This window comes from Pteropus vampyrus, unplaced genomic scaffold (assembly GCF_000151845.1).
Source record: "Pteropus vampyrus isolate Shadow unplaced genomic scaffold, Pvam_2.0 Scaffold10, whole genome shotgun sequence".
Lineage (NCBI taxonomy): Eukaryota > Metazoa > Chordata > Mammalia > Chiroptera > Pteropodidae > Pteropus > Pteropus vampyrus.
This window is the reverse complement of record NW_011888791.1, coordinates 7,601,806-7,625,668: the sequence shown is the minus strand read 5'-3', so window position 1 is coordinate 7,625,668 and position 23,863 is coordinate 7,601,806. Positions and strand designations below refer to the sequence as shown.

At 33.9% G+C, this 23,863-nt stretch overlaps 2 protein-coding genes and 1 non-coding gene across 7 annotated transcripts in view; 2 read left to right on the top strand and 1 right to left on the bottom strand.

Moving 5' to 3' along the window:
- PRPF39 (pre-mRNA processing factor 39) overlaps positions 1–10,275 on the top strand; it is a 30,432-nt gene extending 20,157 nt beyond the window's left edge. For 4 of the 5 annotated variants that reach the window (XM_011376135.2, XM_011376169.2, XM_011376154.2 and 1 more), the window contains 9 exons: positions 1,713–1,878; positions 2,352–2,459; positions 3,856–4,020; positions 4,333–4,459; positions 4,812–5,080; positions 5,946–6,130; positions 8,879–8,953; positions 9,167–9,287; positions 9,536–10,275. In XM_011376135.2, coding sequence (XP_011374437.1) covers positions 1,713–1,878; positions 2,352–2,459; positions 3,856–4,020; positions 4,333–4,459; positions 4,812–5,080; positions 5,946–6,130; positions 8,879–8,953; positions 9,167–9,287; positions 9,536–9,592 — 1,273 coding nt within the window. In that variant the 3' untranslated portion in view covers positions 9,593–10,275. The remainder of the gene's footprint in view (positions 1–1,712; positions 1,879–2,351; positions 2,460–3,855; positions 4,021–4,332; positions 4,460–4,811; positions 5,081–5,945; positions 6,131–8,878; positions 8,954–9,166; positions 9,288–9,535) is intronic. The other variant, XM_023522117.1, reaches the window with a different exon arrangement.
- Positions 5,142–5,221, top strand: LOC111731055. The gene has a single exon (XR_002776946.1). It is a non-coding gene; the product is annotated as a small nucleolar RNA SNORD127 (small nucleolar RNA).
- Positions 10,276–10,579: 304 nt separating the features above from the next.
- Positions 10,580–23,853, bottom strand: FKBP3 (FK506 binding protein 3). The gene is made up of 7 exons (XM_011376125.2): positions 23,681–23,853; positions 21,199–21,300; positions 20,435–20,542; positions 14,278–14,413; positions 13,726–13,793; positions 12,136–12,233; positions 10,580–10,926 (listed from the first exon to the last, which is right to left on the bottom strand). Exons 1-7 carry the CDS (start codon positions 23,786–23,788, stop codon positions 10,872–10,874), a joined length of 675 nt encoding a protein of 224 aa, XP_011374427.1. The 5' UTR covers positions 23,789–23,853; the 3' UTR covers positions 10,580–10,871.
- Between the last annotated feature and the right edge of the window lie 10 nt (positions 23,854–23,863).

Sequence of the window (23,863 nt, the reverse complement as noted above, 5' to 3'; positions counted from 1 at the left end):
TGGTCTCAATTTTGAGTTTTAATATTTATCTGAATATTAAATTGTTCCTTTTCATACTACACATTTGAGAGTTACCTCTTTTTTTTTAAACAAGGCAGTCTGTATTTTTCCCTCCCAGTGATGAAATGGGTCCCAGGTTAATCCTCTGTATCCACTGAGTTTTGCAAAATTGAAATTAGTTTTCAGTGTTATTTACAGACATTAGTGGAAGTCTAAAAATCCAGGTGTAAATAGCCTAAATCAATTTTAAGAAACTTGGGAGGAAATTTTATAATGTTGGAACATGTCTAATAATTAGATTGAAGAGGTAAATTTGGTCAAAAGTTGTGTCAGAATATGAAAAACTTTAAGGAGATTGGATTTTAGCCTGACACGGTAAATGCACTGAAGTGATTTTGGCAGGAGGAATTTATGATCATGTTTATGATTTTGTTTTACCTGATTACTTTTTAATAACATTTTTTATAGTAGTATTGGGTGGGGATGAGAGTTGTGAAACTAGGGGCTGGAATACTATGTCCAGGGGAAAAGTGAGGAGGGCATGAAAATGTTAGAAGGTAGAATCAATACAACCTGGTATCCATTGGAATATAAATAAACTAGATAGAAGAGATTGGAGAACTTAGTGGTTGACACATTAGAAATGTTGAAGGTGTTGATTTGTGGATGAAGATGACACAGTTTAAGACATTTTTTATAAGTTTCCAAATTGAGATAGTATAGATACTGAGCTCCTCAACTTGGTGTTTTTGATTAATATTTGTACATATATATAAATTAGTGTGTGTGGATAAAATGAAACATTTTTTTCAAAACACTCTGCTTAAAATTTCTTTGTGAAGAGTGTTGGACATTGGATATACTAATCTGGAATTTAGGAAGGTTTGAGCTTGAGTTATAGTTTTGAAAGCTGTCATAGTATGTGTGTTATTTCAAGCTATATTAATAAGATTGTCCAGAGAGATATGTAAAAATAGATGAGAACAAAATGCAGAGCAGAATCCTTAGAAATACTTGCATTTAGGGGCAGGTAGGAAGAGGGATCTCTCAAAGGTGATCAAGGAGCAGTCAGACTTGGAGGAAAACCCAGAAAGTGCTAAGTAAGAGCCGAAAGCAAAGAAGATTCTAAAAGAAAGGTGTGGTTAGCCTTAAGTACTGAAGACATCAGGGTAGGCTGTAGTACGTGTCCCTTTAATTTTGCATGTAAGAGGTACTTTGTGACTTTAGGGCAATTTCATTAGAGTTTGATACAGACACATGGATTCAGGAGTAATTGAGAGGTGGGGAAGAAACTGCAAACATTTCTTGATCATTTATAAGTGATCATTTATAATTTAAGTATAGATAACTATATTTAATTTTACAGTAATTTTTCAAGATAGATATTGTGCCTTTTTACAGATGAGAAAACCAAGATTTAAAGAAAGGGAAAACTTCCCTTAAGTCAAATAACTAATAATAGACAGAACTAGAATTTGAATTTATGCCTGTCTATGCCTTTTCCATTTCATTACAAAGGCAGAAAGGAAATGAAGATGTCTGTAGACTGCTTTATCAAGTGGTAGGTTTTTACTACAGAAAGGAGGGAGAAAGGGAATGCTGTTTTGCTTTCTTTAAATCAGTTTCTTTGTAAGAATGTGTTATGGGAATTAACATGGGATCTGAAATTAGGCTTCATATGTAGAGCATGTATTTTTATTGTCTTCCTTTAGATTTAAAGAACATGTACAGAATAACTTGCCTAGAGATCTTCTAACTGGCGAACAGTTTATTCAGCTGCGAAGGGAATTAGCTTCTGTAAATGGACATAGTGGTGATGATGGTCCTCCTGGTGATGATCTACCATCAGGAATTGAAGACATAACTGATCCAGCAAAGGTAACTAGACTTTTAAAAAATCCTTCAATACATGAAAAACTGGACTTTATATACCTTGACTGCATGTGTGGTATGACTTGTAGCTCATATAAAGTATTTCTGATTAAGGCAAGTGAAAATTCTTTAGCTGGTATAATTTAAATACAGATTTAGGTAGAGAATGTATTTTACTATGAGACATCTAGAAATAACCTAGAAAGAATATTTTTGCCTACATTGTGATCTACCAGCCCTATTTAAATAAATAAATAAAAATTTAAAAAAAATTTAAAAACATTTTTATTAAGTAGTCAGGAAATTCTGTTACAAATTTTAGTAGTTAATTTTATTTGCACATAATTTATAACAGTTTAAAACCCTTCACTATTCTAAGACTAAAGTATGTGTGGATGATACTTAAATGTAAGCAGCGATATTTTAAAATTTCAATATATAACTTGTGTGATTTAAATTTTTTTCTTTTTCTTCCCAAGCTAATTACTGAAATAGAAAACATGAGACATAGAATCATTGAAATTCATCAAGAAATGTTTAATTATAATGAGCATGAAGTTAGTAAAAGGTGGACATTTGAAGAAGGTGTAAGTGTTTTTATTTTGTAATAGTCTCAAAAATATAGTGATAGGAATAATGTATTTTTCTTTCATTTTTGAGTATTGCCTCTATTGCTTTTTATTTTTCTTATTTAAGTAATAACTTAAGACATTTGTCCCATTTTTGCTACTAGTATCAAATTTAGAATCTTATTCAATTCAGATTTATTTGAATTGCAAGATATCTCTTTAGTCCAAACCATTTTTTATACTTGTTCAATTCTTAAAATCAACATTGAATTATACTTCACATACAACAAAATGTACCCCTTTTAGGTGTACAGGAAAATGAGGGTTTTTTCCCCCCCACAATTCTAATTTTTTATTTTTTTAACAGCTTTATTGAGATGCAATTCACATACCGCATGGTTCACCTACTTAAAGTATAAAATTTAGTAGTTCATAGCAACTACAACCATTACTATAGTCAATTTTAGAACATTTTCATCACCTCAAAAAGAAACCCCTTACCCTTTACCTCTCATCCCTCTATTCCCTTACCTACTCAATCCATCCCTTCCGCCCAGCTCTATGGTACTACTAATCTACTTTCTTTTTCTGTAGATTTCTCTGTTTTGGCCTTTTGTGTGAATGGAACTATATAGCATAATATTGGTATCATCCAGGGATTGGTTCCAGGACCCCCATGGATACCAGTATCTGTGGATGCTCAAGTTTCTTATATTAAAAAAAGGCATAGTATTCTCATGTAATCTGTATTTTCATGTAAACATGGTTTGCCTACACATCACTTCATTCATGTGGATTCAGCATAGTACCAGGAGTGTGGCAAAGTCAAGTTTTGTATTTTGGGACTTTCTGGGATTTTTTTCCCCCCCAGATATTTTTGATCCATGGTCGGTTAAATCTGTAGATGCAAACCCTCCGATATGGAAGGCCAACTAACTGTATGTGGGGTTTTCGTGACTGGTCAGAAAATGAGTTTTGACAAATGTGTATGTGCTGCAGTCACCACAGAAGTCAGGAGATAGAATTATTCTGTCATTCCAAAAAGTCCCCTTGTCCCCTTTTCAGTCAGTAACCCCCACCTCACTCCTAGCCCCAGGCAACCACTGATCTGCTTTCTGTTATTATGGTATAATTGTTCACTTTAAAAGTAACAGTAAGATTTCTAAAATATTAAAAAATTGTGTTAAAATAACTGAATAAATGGAAAATACCTTGTTTCCTCATTATGTAAAGCCTAAGGCGTTTAAAGGATTATAATTTACAAAGTTTTTTTTCAACGTGAAATATGGTGATTGAAATTTTTGGTTCATTAGCAATTATATTTATAATTTAAATAATTTATATTGTTACTGTACACATGCATATTTTGTTGATATTGGTTTATTTTTATTGTCATGTCATACTTTTATTACAGATTAAAAGACCTTATTTTCATGTGAAACCATTGGAAAAGGCACAACTAAAAAACTGGAAAGAATACTTAGAATTTGAAATTGAAAATGGGACTCATGAACGAGTTGTGGTTCTCTTTGAAAGATGTGTCATATCATGTGCCCTCTATGAGGAGTTTTGGATTAAGGTAAGAAAATTATATGCTCTGAAACTTGAATATTATAAACATTGATCTAGTGACTAACCTTTTTTGTACTTCTGTTGAATGTTGTTCATATAACTATATCTGTTGCATTAGGAGATGGTCTGCTTGCAACCAGATTTGACTGCTGCATATGCCAACCTCGTTGCCTCTCTTCGTCCTTCCTTACAGAAACTAGTCTAGTGGTTCAATAAAGGTGCTGAATGGGTTTACAAATAGAATTTTATCGTTCTGTCACATATTTAATGGCTTGTTCAACTGTAAATTATTCAGTATTTCCTCTGTTTCTGTGTGTAGTATGCCAAGTACATGGAAAACCATAGCATTGAAGGAGTGAGGCATGTCTTCAGCAGAGCTTGCACTATTCATCTCCCAAAGAAACCCATGGTGCATATGCTTTGGGCAGCTTTTGAGGAACAGCAGGGTAAGATTGAGGAAATTCAGTTGATTTTTTGGGATTTTAAGTTACTTCAGGATAAAGATACAGAAATCGAGTCTTTAAGGGATGGTGTAAAGCAGAGACTGGTAAACTTTTTCTATAAAGGGCCAGATAGTAAATATTTTAGGCTCTACAGGCTAGATGGTCTCTTTCCTAACAATGCTGCCATTATAGCCTAGTAGTAGCTCTAGATAATACATAAACAAATGAGCATGTTCCATTTTTTAAAAATAAAACAGGGCTGAATTTAGCCTCTGAGCTGTTTCTCAGCAATACCTGACGTGAGGATATTTCAGAAGATTAAACAAAAGCGTAAACAATGAATTACTATTTCTAGGTAATATTAACGAAGCCAGGAATATCTTGAGAACATTTGAAGAATGTGTTCTAGGATTGGCAATGGTTCGTTTGAGAAGAGTAAGTTTAGAACGACGACATGGAAATATGGAAGAAGCTGAATATTTGCTTCAGGATGCCATTAAGAATGCCAAATCAAATAATGAATCATCGTTTTATGCTATCAAACTAGCCCGCCATCTTTTCAAAATACAAAAAAACTTTGTAAAATCAAGAAAGGTGCTTTTGGAAGCCATTGAAAGAGACAGAGTATGTATTTGTATATTTTGGAATGTCTTCCATAAAAAAACATGTTTTTTGGGGTTTTTTTTGGCAACTATGATGAAAGATTTGTCTGTATGTAATATATTACTAAATGAAGACAACAGTCCCTCTAAACTGATGTTGCCACTTTTTAAAGAAAAATTTTAAATTATTATGAATTAAAAGGTTGAAAAATTAAGATTATTGGATTAAAAAGTGTTGCAGACATTGTGATACTATTTTCCCCACATTTAGAAAATTTATGGTAAATTTACTGATGATTAAGTAGACGGCTTGGGAGAACACCTTATAAACCAAAGCATGGCAGTTATTTACAGTGCAGCAAATGTAGCAGTGAGATTCTCCTTTTTCCAAAGTATTTCCTTTTATATATCAATTGATAAGAGTCAGTAGATAGGTAGGTTCTCATTTTTTCAATTTTCAGCTAATGCCGGGTCTGTTTAAGATACAGGTTTATAACAGTTTGCTTCCCGCTGCAGTTTAAGATGATTATCTACAGTTGTCAAGATTTAAGTTATTGGAACCATATAGTTCATTTTTTAATATTTTATATTTGTCATGGTAGGTCAAGCCACTTGAATCTCAAGACAGGATATAGGGTTTTAAATTATTGACATTCAACAATTTTCATGTTGTTTGGGAAATACCAGGATAATGTCACTACTTGTAAATGTGCTAATCAGTTTGTACCTGTTTTGATATATGCTGAAAACATTTAACATGAGTTACATTTTAATACAATTTTTAATATTGAATTTTTCAAATTGAGACATAAAAGGGCATTTTAAATATAAATATCTGTGGTCTAAAACTTGGAAATATTATTAATTGATGCTACTTTTTTACACAGGAGAACACAAAGTTATACCTTAATTTACTTGAAATGGAATATAGTGGTGACCTCAAACAAAATGAAGAAAATATCCTAAATTGTTTTGACAAAGCTATACATGGTTCATTACCTATTAAAATGAAAATTACATTTTCTCAGAGAAAAGTGGAATTTCTTGAAGATTTTGGTTCGGATGTTAATAAGTAAGATATTAATTATATATTTATATTTGAATAGTAAATGAGCATTGATAATTCTTGATGGGAATTTGATGATTAATACAACTTAATATATTGTTGAATTTAAAATGTTTGCCTAGTTTATTTTTCCCTTAGGTAGATGTGGGGTAAATTCAGTTTCGTAAATGTATATGTGTTTAAGAGGAGGACATATGGTTTGTTTTTCCTTCAAAACTTTTCAAAATTTTGGTATGGTAATTTGAACAGTGAGTTGATGAGAGAAGGCAGGTAGGAAGCAGCAATCCCTTGAGAAAGGGAATAGATCAAGGATTGAACCCTGAAACACAGATACATATAGGCCACAGAAGGTGGATGGGATTCATCTGGGGGGGTGGGGTAGGAATGCCATTTTATCTCAGATTGGAAAAGAGGATGGATATGGTTCTACAGATAATGCCTAATGGCCTTATCTTTGTGCATTGTAAAAAGCTGAAAGTTAAGGGTGGTAGAAATCTAGATTTGAGTAAAGGACAAATTTAAGATTTAAATTTGTAAGACAGAAGAGTAGAAATTGATTAGAGCTGCAATTCCATTTCTAGTAAGGAAATATCCCAGTTCTTGTTAGGCATGTGCCTTCTCTAATTCTAATTTAGAGTGAATTCCATTGAAATAGCTGTTCATAAAATAAGACTTACTCGTGTGTCTGTGTGTATTTATATGTGTATGTGTACATTTTTGATGGTTGAGTAAAATTTCAAACTAAAAATCATTTAACATGAGTTACATCTTAATACAGCTGTATGTATGTGTTTGGTTTACATTAAATGTTTTATATGAATTATCTAATGTAAAATATGTTAATAGTCTAATGAGGAGTATAGGCATTTCAATAGGTGGAGAGGTTTAAAGAGAGATTAGGCATTTTTTCCAAAGTCACTTAGCTATTACCTTGTACAGCTGGGATTAGAACCTACTTCAGAGTCTGCTCTTAACCACCTCATGTCCTCTATAGCTAGTGTCTTCTGTTTGTTTTGCAATGAAGAAAATATACGAAAGAAATGGTATATGTAATTCTAGTTTTTAGTCTATTTGGATGATATGGTAATTGAGGAAATACATAAGTATATGAAGTAGCATATAACTTAAGACTGTGGGTCAGAATGGATTTGTCATCCTTCATAGAGAAAGTGGGGCTTCATTTAAATACAAGATTCTGATAAGGAGGATAAAATGTGGAAGTTAAAAGTTCATATAAAAGTGACATCTGCTTAATGGAGAGTTTTGTGAAGTAGTGGAAATTATATAGATTGTGCTGGGTCTTGAGAGCTAGACTGAGTTCAGAGAACATGTAGTACATAGTTGACAGTAGGAAGCTATTAGAGTTTTGGTTGAGATTAAATGACATATTTTAATTAGGCAGTAATATGCCTGCAAAGAGGCTCAATGCAAAGATGCCAGTTGGGCCTTTGCAAATACTATTAAGGAGGGTCTAAGTATCAGGTAGTATGTTGTAGTAGAAATTAAAAAGAAAAAAAGAATGATTGAAAAATAAATGAGCCATTTAGACATTTAGATAGCAGTATAATGAATTAATAAGAATTAATGCTTTGGTCAGACAAATACAGGCTTAAATGTTAAGTCACTTGCTGATTTGTATGTTCTTCATTTTTCAAAATTTCTCACATGAAGATTGAGTCTCATCACTCAATCTACGGGTTGTTAAAGGCTTTAAGGTAATTAGTCCATTTAAAGTTTGATATTGAGTAAACACTCAACCTGAGATGACTGGTATTAACAATTTTATAGCCCTTGAACATGTTGGGACCAGTGTAATTATAAATATTATTAAATGTGTGTGTGTGTGTGTATATATATATATATATATATATATATATATATATATATATATATGCAAGATGCCCAGGGAAGTTGTGCATGTTATGTAAAATTTCAAGGTTATTTCTAATGTTGTATTCAGGTTTATGATTACTTTTAAAAATAAAGCCAATATTTCAGAAAATGGTAAAAGGAAAACAAAATCATGATTTTACAGTCAGTTTGGCTTCAAGTGACATATGGCACTTAGAACTTCATAAACAATAAGTTCCATATATTACATCAGAATTTTATTAAAACTTACCTTTTAATTAATGATAACCAACTATACTATAGTTTTATATGGTTTTTAGTTTCATTTTAAATACACTTTATCCTAACTGATGTCAGGTGTCTTCAGTAGCATTGTTAAGTTAGATTTTAAAGTATACAGATTGTACAGTTGTCAGGACTACATGATGGCATTGGATAAAAACATCAAGGTCATTGTCTTAGTTGTGTCACAGCTTCTCAGGCAGGCTTTCCTCATGTATTAGAAATGATAAGCACAGGTAGCTCTTGGCCATCAGCTTTTAGCCAACTAGTAGAACAGGCACCTTTTCAGTAGCTCAGTCAAAAACCCTGGGACTACTAAACGTCCTGGTTTGGGTCATATCCTCACCTCTAAATCAGTTATTGGTCAAGGATATAATGTAATTAGCCAGGCCTGTAAGAAGCCCCATTTGAATGCATGGACTGAAAAGGAAAGTGCAGGGCAGTGGTTCCTCAGAAAAGGTAGCTGGGAACAGATTTGCCTGCTGGCTCATTAAAAAAGAAAGTCAAAAGATGTTCATTTCAATTTACTTTTGTTTTCCTAAGTAGAAATAAGTTAAAACACTTTAAAAATTTAAGTTTGGATTTTGTATATTCCAGTGGATTTTTTTTCTTTTCTCTCAGGCTGTTGAATGCTTATGACGAACATCAAACACTCCTAAAAGAGCAGGATTCTTTAAAAAGAAAAGCAGAAAATGGGTAAGTAACTTTGTTGAATCAGAAAGGGATGCTTAAAAGACATTTCATTGTGGTAATTCCTGTAAAAGACAAATATTTTTAAATGTTACCTTTATGTTGTGGTAATTTAGACAATTTTTTAAAAAAATATGCAGATGTACACTGGTGGCATGCATCTGTTTGTTAAAGGACCTATCTGTAGTTTTGAAGGTTTCCATTTGTCCTTTTATTTAGATCAGAAGAACCAGAGGAAAAGAAAGCACACACAGAAGATACAACTTCATCATCTACACAGATGATTGATGGTGATTTACAGGCAAATCAAGCTGCATATAACTATAGTGCCTGGTATCAAGTGAGTTCACACAATTATAATTGAATTTTTGGTTCATAGATGTTGTTAAAAAGGCTTTTTTTTTTAAAGATAAAGCAATTCTGCTTCTGTTCCAGATTGTACAGTATGTTATTTTGTGGTCAAATCTTAGAATTTCAACAGTGAACACATGCCTATTTTCTTACACATATTTGCTTTATATATATATTTTTTTATATGAAATTCAGCCATAGTGCTAGCATGCCAACATGTTTGCTTTTTCCTTTCAGTATAATTACCAGAATCCTTGGAATTATGGACAATATTATCCTCCTCCTCCAACTTGATGGAAAAATGTAAATATCAGATGGAGTGTGTGACAGTATGAAATTTTTTTTTTTTTTAAATGAGGGATGTAAACATAGCATAAGCTTGTTGTATTTGATAACTTGTCTTCCCTGGTTCTGTGTAACATTTGTTTAGTAATAGGGGAAAATGTCACTAAGTAGCTTACAGATACTATTTCCTACCATTTATAAAATTTACTTTTTATTGGAGAACTATTTTTTTTATTTTTGCATTAAGTGGTCTAGAATTCTTTTGCAATGCATTTGCAAGAGTTTTTGTAGCCTTAAAGGTAGGAAAAAAAACCTGACTGCAAATCATGTCAGTGTAGTACAAGATTCTGAAAATACATTAAGGGCTGGTTTAAGGATTTACCTCCAGTTAAAAAAAAAAAAAAAAGGATTTTAACCTTTGCTGACTAGGTTTTGTCTGCGTGTTTCAATTATCCTTGTGAATTTCGATCTAACTGCAGAAAATATACATAATTGAAATACTGTATCTTGAAATAGATTATAAATAAAATGTAATGTTTGCATCCCTTTAAAAAATGAAAATCATATCAAAAGTATGTTGTTTCAGGAGACTTTGTATTTAGAATATTCATGTAAACTTGTGAGCAAGCCTTCATTTTTGATCAAACTGATCATCTTCATTTTTGTAATAAAATTGAAGACTCATCCTCTAATTGTTATGAATTTATTTGGGAGATCACTTAATATTAACTTTATTATTAGTGGGTCATTGATTTTGAAGTATCCTTTTCTTGAATTCAGCTATTATCTTCTAACATTTCTTAAACCTTTTAGCTTTTGAATTCCTCTCAATCTCTGCTTTTGCCTTCTCACTATATAGGAATATTTATTTTAAAGATTTTAATATGAGTGTCCCTGGCAAAGCTGTCTAGATAATTTTACTGTTACTCCCTGGTTTGGTGAAGTCTTAGTCCTGGTTAACCTAATCAGAATATTAATATATTAACACCAAACAAATCAAGACACTGGATAAATTTTTATTGAGCCTTTTAGTTTACAACATGAGGTAAAAGAAAAATGAGTTCTCCTTAACCAGTATTTTACACACCAGTAGTAAAATATTTTAAACTTCAGGGATTTATAACAGATTACATTTTTTAAAAGTTTGGGGATCAAGTAAACAAGTTCTAACTTAACTCCTGGAATTTTGCAGTTGACTCTTCCCTTAACAATAGCAACCAGATGTAATTAGTTACATAAGTTTCTTCAAGGCCATTGCTGATGTCTTTAGATCTCAAGCATTGCTATTTCAATCAATATCCACTAATTCCACTTCAAATATGAGTTTTGCATTTGGTGGGATTCTGTTGAAGAAGTCAAGGTAAATATGATAAAAGTTGCTTCTCCCCTCACTCCCAATAACGTTAATCTAAAATCAGAGTTATGTGTACTGGATGTTGGTAAATAACTCCAAATAGGAGGACTTTACAGTTGCTTCAGAAGTGAATAATAAGTGTAGTGGTTCCTAATAAAGGTATCTTTGTGAATGGAAATCGTAGACTGACTAGAGAAGTTTAGCATGGACTAAGATCTTCCTTCCTGGGATGCCTCACCATTAGCAACCATTTAATGAAGACTGCTACTCAGTACTGAAAAAAAAAAGTGATTTCAGTCTAGCTGGGTAGATATTAAATCAAAGTTTATATAAGGTAGTTCCTAATATTTGTTGTGAATTTAAAAATGCTCAGTTTAGAGAAGAGTTCGATTTTTATCTGAGATTGGTCTTGAAATGCTTCACATGAGGGAGCTACAGCTGGCCATCAGATTTTGATAGGTTTAGAAGAGACTTATATCCTCAAATAATGTTAACTGATAAGACTAGAAAGGAGTTCCAAAAAAACTTTTTTTTCAAACTTTAATTGGTCCAACTAGTCCAATGGGAATGGAACCAACAACAGAAAACTAACTTCTCACCACTTATCTACTGGATTGTTCTGGAGTCATGACTTTTTTTTTAATGTTCACAAACTAGACCTATCAGAAAAATATTGTCATTAGTAGTAATCACAGATGCTTACAGTATGATGGATCCATGGTCTCCTTCATTTCATAACTGGTAATCCCTAACATGTTTTCTATTTCTGTGCTTTGTATACTTACTTATAATCACCTAAAATTATACTGTAGCATAAATTACCATGAACCATTATCTGCATCCTGCAGTTTGTTACGATTGTTTGTATTGAGCAGCTTAACTCCTTGAAGTAAACCTTTCAACCATTAACAATTGCCTTTCAAAGTGGAAAACTTAAACCTCACAGTTTAGGTTTGAAAAGTAAGAGCTTGAAGAAGAGGGAAAAAAGGTAGATTCTACCTCAAGTTTGAATACTTTGTACCAACAGAAAATATTAACTATTGTCTGTATTGCAGATGTTGATACAAAAGCCTCTAAATATCAGGAAGACTGGTCTGGACAGGATTCCTGACCCTGGAGATTAACCTAGACAGCATCTTTCATACCGTTAGGTGATCTTTTAGTGATTTTTCTTTAATTACAAGGGAAAAAAGGATACTTGGCGTCAGGCTGTCCTTTCTTTCCATAAGCCCATTCTGGTTCAATCTCCAGTCGAGCCTTTTCTCCTTTACTCATAGTCAAGAGTGCTTCATCCCACTAAAGGCAAGAACATAAAATCAAAACTAATGATAGACTGCAAAAAATACATGCAAAACCAGAAGAGAGGCAAAGTTATATACAAAAAGAACATTACTGGATTTCATTATGTCCTAAGGTAATGTCCTTAGGTGAGTCCCCAAATCACTGTCCTTTATTTCCTCGGGGCGGCGGGGGGGACGACACTATTTTTTTAGTGTAATACTCAAATGCCTCAAATGATAAAATGTGCAAACATTTTACTTTTGTAAACTGTAACATGTTATAAAGTATGGAAACCAGTTTATTAGCAGTATCATAAAAGTTTTGCTATACTTTTCTATCAGGACAAACTTCGGAATTTATTTTTATAGAGATAAACTAATAAGTACTCACTCTAATGATAGAGGTTTCTGGGCTGCCACTCCATTTTGTCAAAATTTGGATTTTAAAGTCAGTTACCAAAAACAGCTTAATCAACATGATGCAAGAATATAGACTATATTACTAATATATATTCTATTGAAATTTAACAGTCACATAGAGTTCAAGGGATAGAGACAGATCTGTCACATACTGGAAATTAAAAATATTGTTAACTAGAAGGAATTTACCAGTAAGCAAATTATAGAGATAGAAAAATAGCTCAACTTGATATATAGTTGCTATCAACTTGGTATAATCAGGTAGCAGTTAAGGTTACTTTAAATTTTTAGTTTCGAGATATATTTTCTATTCTAGGTTCTGGATATGATTGAACTATATTTTAGGACTTACCCATAGTACAAGGGGTAACATTGAGGGTTCTCATAAGTGCATTTAAATAGGTATTTCAGTTATTGTTTGATGTCCTGAGTAAAGACAATTTAAAACAATAAGTGGGCCCTAGCATGACAACCTGATTCAGTGAAGCTGATAATCAGCCTTGGCTTTTTATCTCCTTTTGTACACTGGAATGGTAAAGTACAGCTGAAGCCTAACTTCCCCTTTTCTCAGAGTTTCCTTCCATTATCTCTCTTAGATAAAGGTGTATAAAGGCATGCCTATGTCTGAAAGATTTCTGGTGTTTGAGCTTAGGTTTTGAGAGGTGAGTAGGCTAGAGAACAAATTTGTTTTTATCAGTATTTTAGTGGAAGATATTTTACTTTTCTTGATCAACAGTTATGTAACATCTTACAAGAATCTTAAAGACAAACTTAAAAAGCAAAACATCCTAAGAAATATAATAAAAAGAGGTATGTTGGAAAGAAATATCTGAGTCTGATATATTACATGCTTTAAGTTATATTCATTTAATCTTTTAACAAACTTGAGGTAGGCTGTACTGTCCTTATTTTATAGATGGGGAAACCAAGACCCAGAGAACTTGTGCCATATCAGTTAGTGACCATAGCACCAATTTGTCAGACTCCAAAGATTGTTTTCATCACATCCCCAATCTTAATTCTTTATGGCACCAAGCCACAAGTAGCATGTAACAGAATCTCTTGATTCACTGCCATTTTTTACTTACTCCTCTGATAACTTTGCCTATTCCAACCTTAAAACTCAAAGGCTTGGCATTTTTCTTCTTCTTTGAGCCTGTAAAACAGATTTTCCTTATAATTAATGATGAAATTAAGTTCCAATGGAAAACACAGGGAATTAAATGTTGACATTGATTTTTAGAACTTACCATACTATACATTTGGAAAGAAATAAAAATTCAAAAAGCCAGGTAATTTATCAAGAGTGGTCTAAATGGGGGAAGAGGGGGAGGACCTATATTTACACCACTAAAATAACACACGATCCTGCCTTTTGTATTAACTTACTAAAGCTTCATTTTGGGACATTAACCACGTTTAGACTAAGCTTCTTTGTTTTTTGGCGTTCCAATGACCAAGAGGTCTTTATTCACCAAGTCAATAAGTAGTAAGTAAACTGAAGACCTCTTCCAAGTAAATCACAGGTGCAAATGACCTCTAGAAAAAAGGGACAGCCAAGAAAAAGGTACTGCCAAATGTTCACCTACAGACTTTGTAATGCCTTAAAGTCAAAAAGGTAAGATTACATTTAGACTTACTCGTTTGAATATTGGTATCAAAAACAGTTCCATCCTGTAGTGTTCCTGTATACCAGCAATGAACAACATCTCCCTTTTTGGGGAAGTTGGTCTTATCCCCCTTTTTAAGAACAGATTTTGTGTATTTTGGTGGACCCTACAAACGACAACACACACAGAATTATTATTAACTCATGTCCTTTTAGAAGGATAAAGGATGACAGAATATGTATACAGCCAACTGTGACCTAAGGCTGGTCACAGTGGTTCACCTCTGAGTTAATAAAGTCACTATCTCTCATTTCAAGTCTGTAATAAGAATATTAGTAACTAGGATATCTATAATTTAATTTCAGATTAACTTCCAGCTTCTGTGGAAACCAATGTTCTTTGGCAAGATTCTGTTATTCACCAAACTATAAAATGAATCCAGTTATTTCCCAATGTTAGAAATATCATTACTATTCAATTCCTACAAGATCATTAGGCATTAAATAAAGCATTGTGACACTTTTTCAAACATTTTGAAAACATTTTGAGTGGTTTTAGCACCAGTAATTGACATTACTAAATATTTTTATTATATCCAATTAGAATGAATACAGGCATGATGTACCTGTTTCTGAACTTGAAGTTCACACAATGAATGGAATTATCTATAGAAGTTATAACAGGCATATTTCCTAAAACAAAGGATTATTGGTCTTCAAAAAAAAAAGGCTAATCTAATCAAGTATGATTCATATATTGTGAGAAAAGCAGTTTCTTAGTCAAATTTAATAACCAGAATCTTAGAGTATAGAACATCTAATGGTAAAGGAAAAAAGAGATACTAAACACCTATTGTTTGAGTTACTTAACACATACCACCCACTTAATCCTAACAATCCTCTGAAGAAGGTATATCACCAACTTGAGTTTTTGCAGATGAGGAAACTGAGGTTCAGGGTATTTATGCAACAGAGCAAATTAGTAGACTTGGGACTTGGGTTTGTCTGAATCCAAACTCCCTGTTCTTTCCACTATACCAAAATACCTCAAATGATAGTGATCATGATAGTTAACCTCTACTGATGTTAATAGTTAAATTGTTAATTTGCCAGCCACTATTCCAAATTCTTTACATAAATTAACTTTTAATAGTCACTACTTTATGAGGTAGGTACTGTTATCCCTATGTTATAGATAAGGAAACCTAAGGATAGAGCAGTTAAGTAACTTTCTTAAGGTCTTATAGCTCCTAAGTGGCTGAGTAGGATTGGAAACCAGGCAGGTTGGATACAAATGCATGCTCTTAACCATGTTACTACCCCTCAAACACATATGGAACATCAGGTACTATACACGTCATTTTCTTACATCAATTCATTTAACCTCACAGCAACCTAGCAGGCTTCTCCCCATCTTTTATAAAGTGAGGCCTGGATAGGGTAAAAAGCCCTATGTAATTCAGAGTAAGGATTAGCACTTTGAACTAAAGCTAGGCTGCCTCCCTAAATCAAAAGAAAGTCACATCTATAGCTTGAGTACAATTTGCATTATTAAACTAAACATTAACTTCCTCCCTGACATTCCCATTCTAAGCTTGTTTTATTGAGATGCTACTATAAATGGTCAGGTGTCTACTAGTGGTAGTGTAAACTGGCCCCATCTCTTTGAAATGCAATTTAAAGATGTTAAAAGTGTGATAAATAATAATTCTATTTATACAACTTAGGAAAAAATCTTTATGCAGTTATCCAATACACTATTATCCATACTGGCAAAATAACCACACATTTTATGGTAATATAAGACAATAACATAGAAAAATTCTTTTAAAATTAAGTGAAAAATCAATAGAAAGTTCTAACTACAGTAAAATCTCAACTATTATGCACAGAAAATAAAACATTCTAGAATGTTAAACGTGTTCATTTTTAGGTGTTAGAATTACTGTTACCTATCCTTTTCTGTTATTTTCTGTTTTAAAAATAACGTATTTTTATATCAGAAAAGTAAATGGTTTTAAAATGTTGACAAAAAATCTAGTAACATATTCCACATTTGAAAATAATTTTAATTAAAAAATCTTAAAAGCCAGAAAATGAGAATGACTACATATATTTATTATGAGAATATCAGACTATTTTAAGGAAATTACATATAATTATTTAAATGGATAAGGTATGATTAGTGAACAATAACCATATTTTAAATCTTAATGTAATGCCATCATTTTCCCATTTGTTGTCTCAAGTTAATTGGGCATGTTGTGTTATCTAAACTAGAGGTCCTAGAATAATGCAAACATACATTAAATTGGTGGTTATGGTTCAGTCTTAATGGTGAAGGTGCCAAACTGCCCAGTGATAGCCTCCATCAGTGGAGGCTTATTTAGTGTCTTTAATGGATCACTCATTCCTTGGCACTGTTAACACTGTTAGAAGGGTCTAATGTAATTAAGTTTGGGAAATACTACTTTAAAGTTATATATGACTCTATTCCACATGACTTCTTGGAGCTGTCATTAGCTAAAATGCACTGTGAATCTTCAAGTAGGAGACACAACGTAGTTTTTAATGACACCGCAAAACAACCTGGAACTTCTATAATCTATATAACCAGAAATTCTACTCTGGTTATTTGAACTGATGCTGGTTTTCACTGCAAGAATCTGTTTGGTTCATGGTGAGGTCACATCAGTTTCAAGGCTATCCTGGAGTTATGTGCTTGAATGAACCTTGCTTTTAGGTAATTTGGCTTTACAGCAATTTCTTAGTCCGAAGTGATAAAAACAACAACATTTCCAAAATTGGATCTAACTTAGGTACTTCTAGACCCAGAGATAAAAGGACTTAGAGAGTAATCAGCCAATTACAATTAACTGAATCACATCATAGCCTCTAAAAATAAGAATATATTACATAATAGTTCCTGTTACTAATCTAAGAAATATTTGAGTATGTTCTATGTGATAGAAACAATATACATAGGTGAACTGGCAGACATGGTCCTAGTCCTCCCTCCTGCAGAGAATATAGGCATGTGTATAATTACATATGTTTTGAGACCTGTAGAAAAGCACAAGATACTAAGATGGGAATGACACAGTGACCTAACCCATAGGGTGGGAGAGGTTTCTCTGAAGAAATGTTTAAACTGTATCCTGAAGGATATAGGGTGGGAGAGGTTTCTCTGAAGAAATGTTTAAACTGTATCCTGAAGGATAAGCAAAGGCTACTCAGGTGTTGGGGGAAGGTTTACAACAAAGAATAGCATTTTCACATAGCAGAGAAGAGCATGAAAATTGTATAATCTGCAAGGGAGGAAAGGAGAAAATGGTACGAGATAAAGGATGGAAAGACATGTAGCACATGTGAAGAATCTGGGTTTTTATCTTCAGATCATTAACCAGCCAACGAAAGAGTTTTAAACAGAAGTTACAAAATCAGAGTTGTGTTTAAACAGATCATTGTCACACAGTGTGAGGAATGGTCAGAGAATGAAAAGTAGAAGTGAGGAGACTTGTAAGGAGAGTTTAAGATAGCAGTCTAGGTCTACATTAGAATGCTAACACTGGGGATAACAAAAGATGAATGGTTTTGAGATATATGTATGAAGAATCAACAGAATTTAGTGATGGTTAAATGTGAAGGAGTTCTAAAGGATGAATCTCAAGTGTTTTGCCTGAGTACTTTTCAGAGTGATTCCTGACTGCTGAGTGAATTCCTGTCCCAATGTGTACTTACTTTCTTGTCCAATATTCATTCATACTTGAAAACTTTCTTCATCACTATTAAATACATAATAGACAATAAATATCTTGACTATGACCCATTTATTTAAAATCCACTAAGAGCAATTAGACAAGGTTCTTTACATTAAAATCAGTAAGGAAGAGAAATAATACAGGTACCATGTGCTACAGGAACTTATGCAGTTAAGTATACAGTGAAGTCTGGGATGGTGAAAACTTCAGAGGAAGCAATGAGCCCAAGACCTGTGTCTTAAAGCAGACAGAGAACAAACAGGGAAGCAAAGAGGAAAGATACACTAAGCAAGTAATGAAAGTAGGAAAGGGCAGTTTTGTAGACTATGAGCAGACGTTTGTGGTTGAAGAATATTTCTATAGAAGCAAATCTGGAGCTGAGCAGAGGCCAGATATTGAGACTTTATATGTCAAAAATGCTGTCCAGTAGAAATAAAATGAGTTACAAATGTGATTTTAAGTTGTCAAGTTGCCACATTAAAGCAACACATTCAAAATAATATTTCAACATGTAATCAATATAAAAAAAATTGAGATATTTTATATTCTTTTAAAAAACTTATACTAAGCCTTTGAAATTGAGGGCATGTTTTACACTGAAAACACATTTCAATTCAGAGTAGCCATAAAGTGCTCAGTAGCCACATATGGCTAGTGACCACTGTATTGGACACAGCAGTTCTATATAGTACAGAATTACTGAAGATTTTGAGCAGGATGTAGTTTGCAAAATATTGTAGAAAGCTTACTAAAATAGCCATTTTGGGGCTGAATGGATGAAGGAATGAAGACAGGAGATTAATGACTTTTCCAACACTCAGTTCTGAGGCTTTGAAATGCTGAGAATCAAAAAGGAATAAAGATTTGAAAAAGAAAGGAGATGTTTGAGAGCACGAGTCCCAAGGGAGACATGAGAATGAAAAAGCCAAAGATTCAGAGAACTTTTAAGCTGGGAAGAAGAAAATGGTTATAATTATGTATGCTAACAATCTTGGTAAAATAGAACAAAGAAGTATATAATGAGAAAGGAGTAAGAGAGGATTGAGAATTTATGAGAAAGCAGCAAGTAGTTTATATGAGCAGTGTGATGAATTGAGTGAGGGAGAGTATAAAAGTTTGAGTAGCAGTGAAACTAGAAAACATGCATGGCTGGTATTAAGCATGAATTTATACCAAGCCCAATAAACAAGTTTTCTGATTATTTTTCGTCGCAGTACTTGCTCTGCAGTACCAAAGCATTAACAGAGAAAGCAGACAGGAATCAACAAAGTATTGGTCAAGAGGCTATGGACTCCAGGTGCTTGGAAGACAATGAAAGCACATAACAGGGCTCAGCCTGGCCAGTTAAATGAAATGAAATGAAAAGGCTCTAAATAAAAGAATATAGTTTAGAACCATCACAGTATCTCTCCAGTCTCCAGCCTTTACAGTCTTTTATTTTTAACTCTCTTTTTCTTACCTTCTTAATGATATACTATCTGTTGCCTCATATCTCCCCTAATATAATTTTCTGGAAGGTAAACTATGTTGCCAATTGCTTCTGCAACCCTTTTATTAATTAGTATGTCTCTATCTGCCTTATTAGTTGCTCAATATTTGCACGGTATAACATCAGATAATAGTTACGATAAATCTCAAAATAGCTTTATATTGTGTACATACCCACAAACATTAATATGTGCTTTTCAACCAACATAGCTTTAGTCATATAAACATTTATATTTCTATACTTGACTTAGACTTTTTCCACAAATGCCCAAATGCTATACCTTATCAACAGGCTACACCTCTTCATAAGGAATAAAGAACTAGTATTATTATATTATTATCACTAATACTAAGACAGCTAGGAATGAGTGAGCTTAGTTATTAGCAAGCTATTATCAGAAGTGGCAAGGTTATAATCAATTCAACTCTAGGCTGTTCTAAGAGCTGTCTTTAGCTTACAAAGGCTGTCCATTTGCAGAAATGGTTTTACCTGGGTTGAGAAAGATAAGACAAATGAACCCACACCCTGCAGCTAGGCCTGGACTAACTACTTCTATTGCCAAGGACACCATGTACATTGGAAAAAACTAAAAATAATCAAAATGAAGTTTCTTTCACTCAGTCCAACTTGGCTATAGAGTCAGGACCTTAAAATAGCTTTGAAAGCTCAGAAGTTTTGGCCAGACATAGCTAGAGATGTCTCAGAGGAAAGGCTTCCCAACTCTAAAGCACTGGTTTTAGGCTCTCCGACTCTGCCCCATTGGCTTTTTTTTTTTCCCCGATTCAGTACACCCTAGGGAGATACACTCCAAATTGGTGTTTGGCACATGTAGGTGGCTACACTCACCTACCCCTTAATGTGAGAAATCAATGATGTAAAACAAATACTATTCTCAAATTCACCTAACAATTAAATAGGGAACTATTATACATACAAACCTCATCCAGAGTCTCTTCAGACTTGGTTTCTTTGGGTTTATCTTCATTAAGCTTCACATTTTTCACCTGCTCAGACACTTTACTTATACTTTCAGTACCCTTGAAACGCTGTAAGGAAAATATTCTAACATCATATTCAGGATTGGCTAAAAGCTAGGAAGGACATTTAGATTTTCAGCCTCTCAATTAAATGAACATCTGCACCATGAATATTGGCTACATAAGTCAAATAGAAATAAATAGAAACTGCCTAAGAACAAAGGAAATATGCTAAGCATTTTAATCAACAAATTGGCCCTCAAACCATCTCACAATATAAATTCTGTAACGAAAACCATGACTCAGAGATATAAATACTACTCAACTCCTTAATAAAGATTTGTTTCTGTGGAAGATGGTCATTTCATAGTGAACACATATTGGGAAATTTCTTAAAATTTGTTTTTCTAATGGCTCAGCATAAATCTGAGACTTTAAATTCATTAATGAAATGGAACTTACTTTGGATTTATAAGTTTTTGGTGCCCTTAAAAATTTGTCATCTTTACTAGAGAATTATTTTAAAGATCTGATCCTTTTCAAAATATCAAAACATCCTGCTATACTGCAGATTAGCCTCCCTAGAGTTGACGGCCAGCCCATTTATTACAGTTAAGAAAAACTGCAGGTGTAAAAACTTCATATTCTGCAAATAAATGCATTCAAAACTTATTTTTGGGAATAACATCTAAAATGATATTCTGCTAATATATAACAATACTCACCTTACTTTCAAAAAGATGGTTATAGGCTGTAACCAAATGATCCTTGTTAGCTGTCTTGGCCACATTTTTAATGTTTCCTAATAATTTATGTTCTGCAAGAAACTAAAAAAAAAAAAAAAGTCAAAAAAATTTCCCTCAGATAAAATGGGTCTAAAATTACAAAATGACCTTTTATGTTAGCTATTATGTTTTCAATACTACTACTGATAGGAAAAAATGAAATAAATGTATTTTATACCCTACTTTGTAACAACAAAAAAAGATTTAAGGAAGATTTTAAAAACCATATTGGGCAGTTTTTTAGAAGAGTTATTTAGAAGACTGGAACTGCAGTATTATGTAGGGGTCACACTGGTGTGTACTAACCCTTTTTCCGTAACAGAACTCAGAAAAGCACATTTGTACAGCAAGCACACTTTGGTAACTGGGCAAAGCTGCTCCTGGCAGGATGTTACTTGGCCCTGGCAGAGCCTCCTGCCATGTTGGGCACAGCTATCTTGACACATCTATAACCCATTCTGGCAGACTGGGAAAAACAGTTACATAACGCCAGATATATAATGGTTAAGTTTATGGGCTGTAGAGTCAGACCATCCGGGTTAAAATCCTAGCTGATTTTAGACAAGGGACTAAGCTTCCCTGAAGATTTAGTTTCTATATCACAGTGGAAGATTAATAACAGCATTTATGTCAACAGAGGGTGGTTGTAAGGATAATCTACAATAGAATTACATTTCTCTCAAATATAAGACCAGTGCTTGCTTCAGCAGCACATATACTAAAATTCAAATACAAGACTAAGTTGGCAGATGGGCACCAAAACACTATTAAAATATGAAGTCATCAAAATCATGTAACTTCATCTCAAAATCATGTAACAGGGATTTTAATAACATCTTTGTTTCCTTTATTCTGCTTCCTTTTCTGCCTTGTGGACCTTGCTTGGTTCCTTTTACTTTCTCAGTTGTCCTCTGACTCTTCTAACCTTTGATAAAGCAGTTTTCCTAACACTGTCACTATTGTTTTTGCTGTTTTACTCTCCCCCTCCTAGAGAAATGTTCTAAATGATAAAGGCTGATGGGGAAAGGCTATCTTGATTATATGAAAGTAACCCACTGCATTAGTATTCCTGTGATTTCTTTAGCAAGATTTCTGGAAAATATCCAAAATATAAACATCTCTTTGATATCTTATGATCAATAAAATAGTGACTGTAAATATAGGCTTAAGTATGTGACTGTACACTATAAAATATGCACTTGAAAGATTAATGTGCCTAAAAATATTTTGTCAGTCTCTCAAAATTGTCCCACCTGGGCCAGTTTTACTTTAGATTCCACATTGGGTTGATTTGTTTTATAAGAATTTGTTGAAGTACAATATTGAGGCATTCTATTGCTCCATTTGAAATATGAATTGGCTTAAAATAATTCCACTAAATTGGTATAAAATGGTATCCCTGAAGCAAGGTTTCTTTTTCATCCTTGTATCCCCAAACACTTGAGCATAGCTCTTGCTGTAGATGTCAGGATAATTATTTAGGAGTATGGAGCTGGAAGGTGGAGAATAATTCTCTCTCCTTCAAGACAGCTCAAAGTGAAAATCTTAGAATCTTCTCAAAGGAACCCAGAAACAATATTTCTAAATAGTAATTTAGAACCTAAAAGAAATTATAGAGAAACCACATAGACTGCTGCTTCTCTTTCCGATAGTGGGCGATGCCTCGTTCATAACATTTACAGTCGTTCAGTAATTTCAGAGAGGTATGAATGATCTTAACTTTCGAAGGAAAAAAAGTCTGACAAAAATAACTTGTGACTACAGACGGGTGGTTAAGATGGAGACTATGCTGAAAAATGCAGGACATATCTGTAAAGAATGCCAAATTGATTAATTTATAACAATGGGAGACCACTATATATGAAATGCGACGTTAACTCCAACTATAAAGGTGAAAAAGTCACTTAAAGGTTCCACATTTTAAAAAGTTAAACCACAATTTACGGATTTTTTTTTTAAATGACACGTATTAGTGTTCAGTATTTAGTAATTAATGAGAAAAGCAAATCGCACACACTGTTCCCACAGAATCTTCATATTTTCTCATTTCCCTAACAGCCCGCACTCTCCTCTAAAGGTCTCATCCAAAGGCCCACTCCTCGGCCCCTGGCCTCAGCCACATCTCTTGGGTTTCTTTTTTTCATGGCCTTCCCCTCACTCAAAGATCCCAATAAGGTTCTAATTCTGCGATTGCTTCCTGCGAGCCCCAAACGGTAACGCTGCTCCACCCGCCCAAGCAGGGCAGGCCTGAGGGGCGGGAGCCCGGCTCCAAAGCTCACGCAGGGCCTCTCCGGCCTTCCAGGCCACCGGCCGCGAGAGGACGAGGGCGGGGGCACAGAGGGATACGGAATGTACGGACATCTCCGGGGGGGTGAGGCGTCCCTTAGCCGCACTAGCCCGGCCGCCCCGCCGCCTCTGGTACCGAATCTGAACCGTGGTCCTGTAGAAACTTGATAATGTCCTTCTTGGGTAGCTGCTCGCTGCGCAGCTGCTCCACGGTCCAGGCCCGCTGTGGAACGGCTGCCGCCATCTTCCCCCGCTGCCTCGCTTTACTGAGCCAGCCCGCCTCGGTTCTGCATCGCTCCGCCCCGGGGCGTGGCGTGGA

What these genes read in the sequence shown, in the direction of transcription:
- FKBP3 (XM_011376125.2), bottom strand. Translation starts at nt 23,788, where the DNA reads ATGGCGGCAGCCGTTCCACAGCGGGCCTGGACCGTGGAGCAGCTGCGC. An exon ending in AGGACCACGGTTCAGATTCG is followed by an intron (nt 21,301 to 23,680) that starts GTACCAGAGGCG and finishes TTTTTTTTTTAG; the next exon opens with TTTCTTGCAGAACATAAATT. An exon ending in AAAGGACAGCCTGACGCCAA is followed by an intron (nt 10,927 to 12,135) that starts GTATCCTTTTTT and finishes CTTCTTCAACAG; the next exon opens with AATCCCACCAAATGCAAAAC.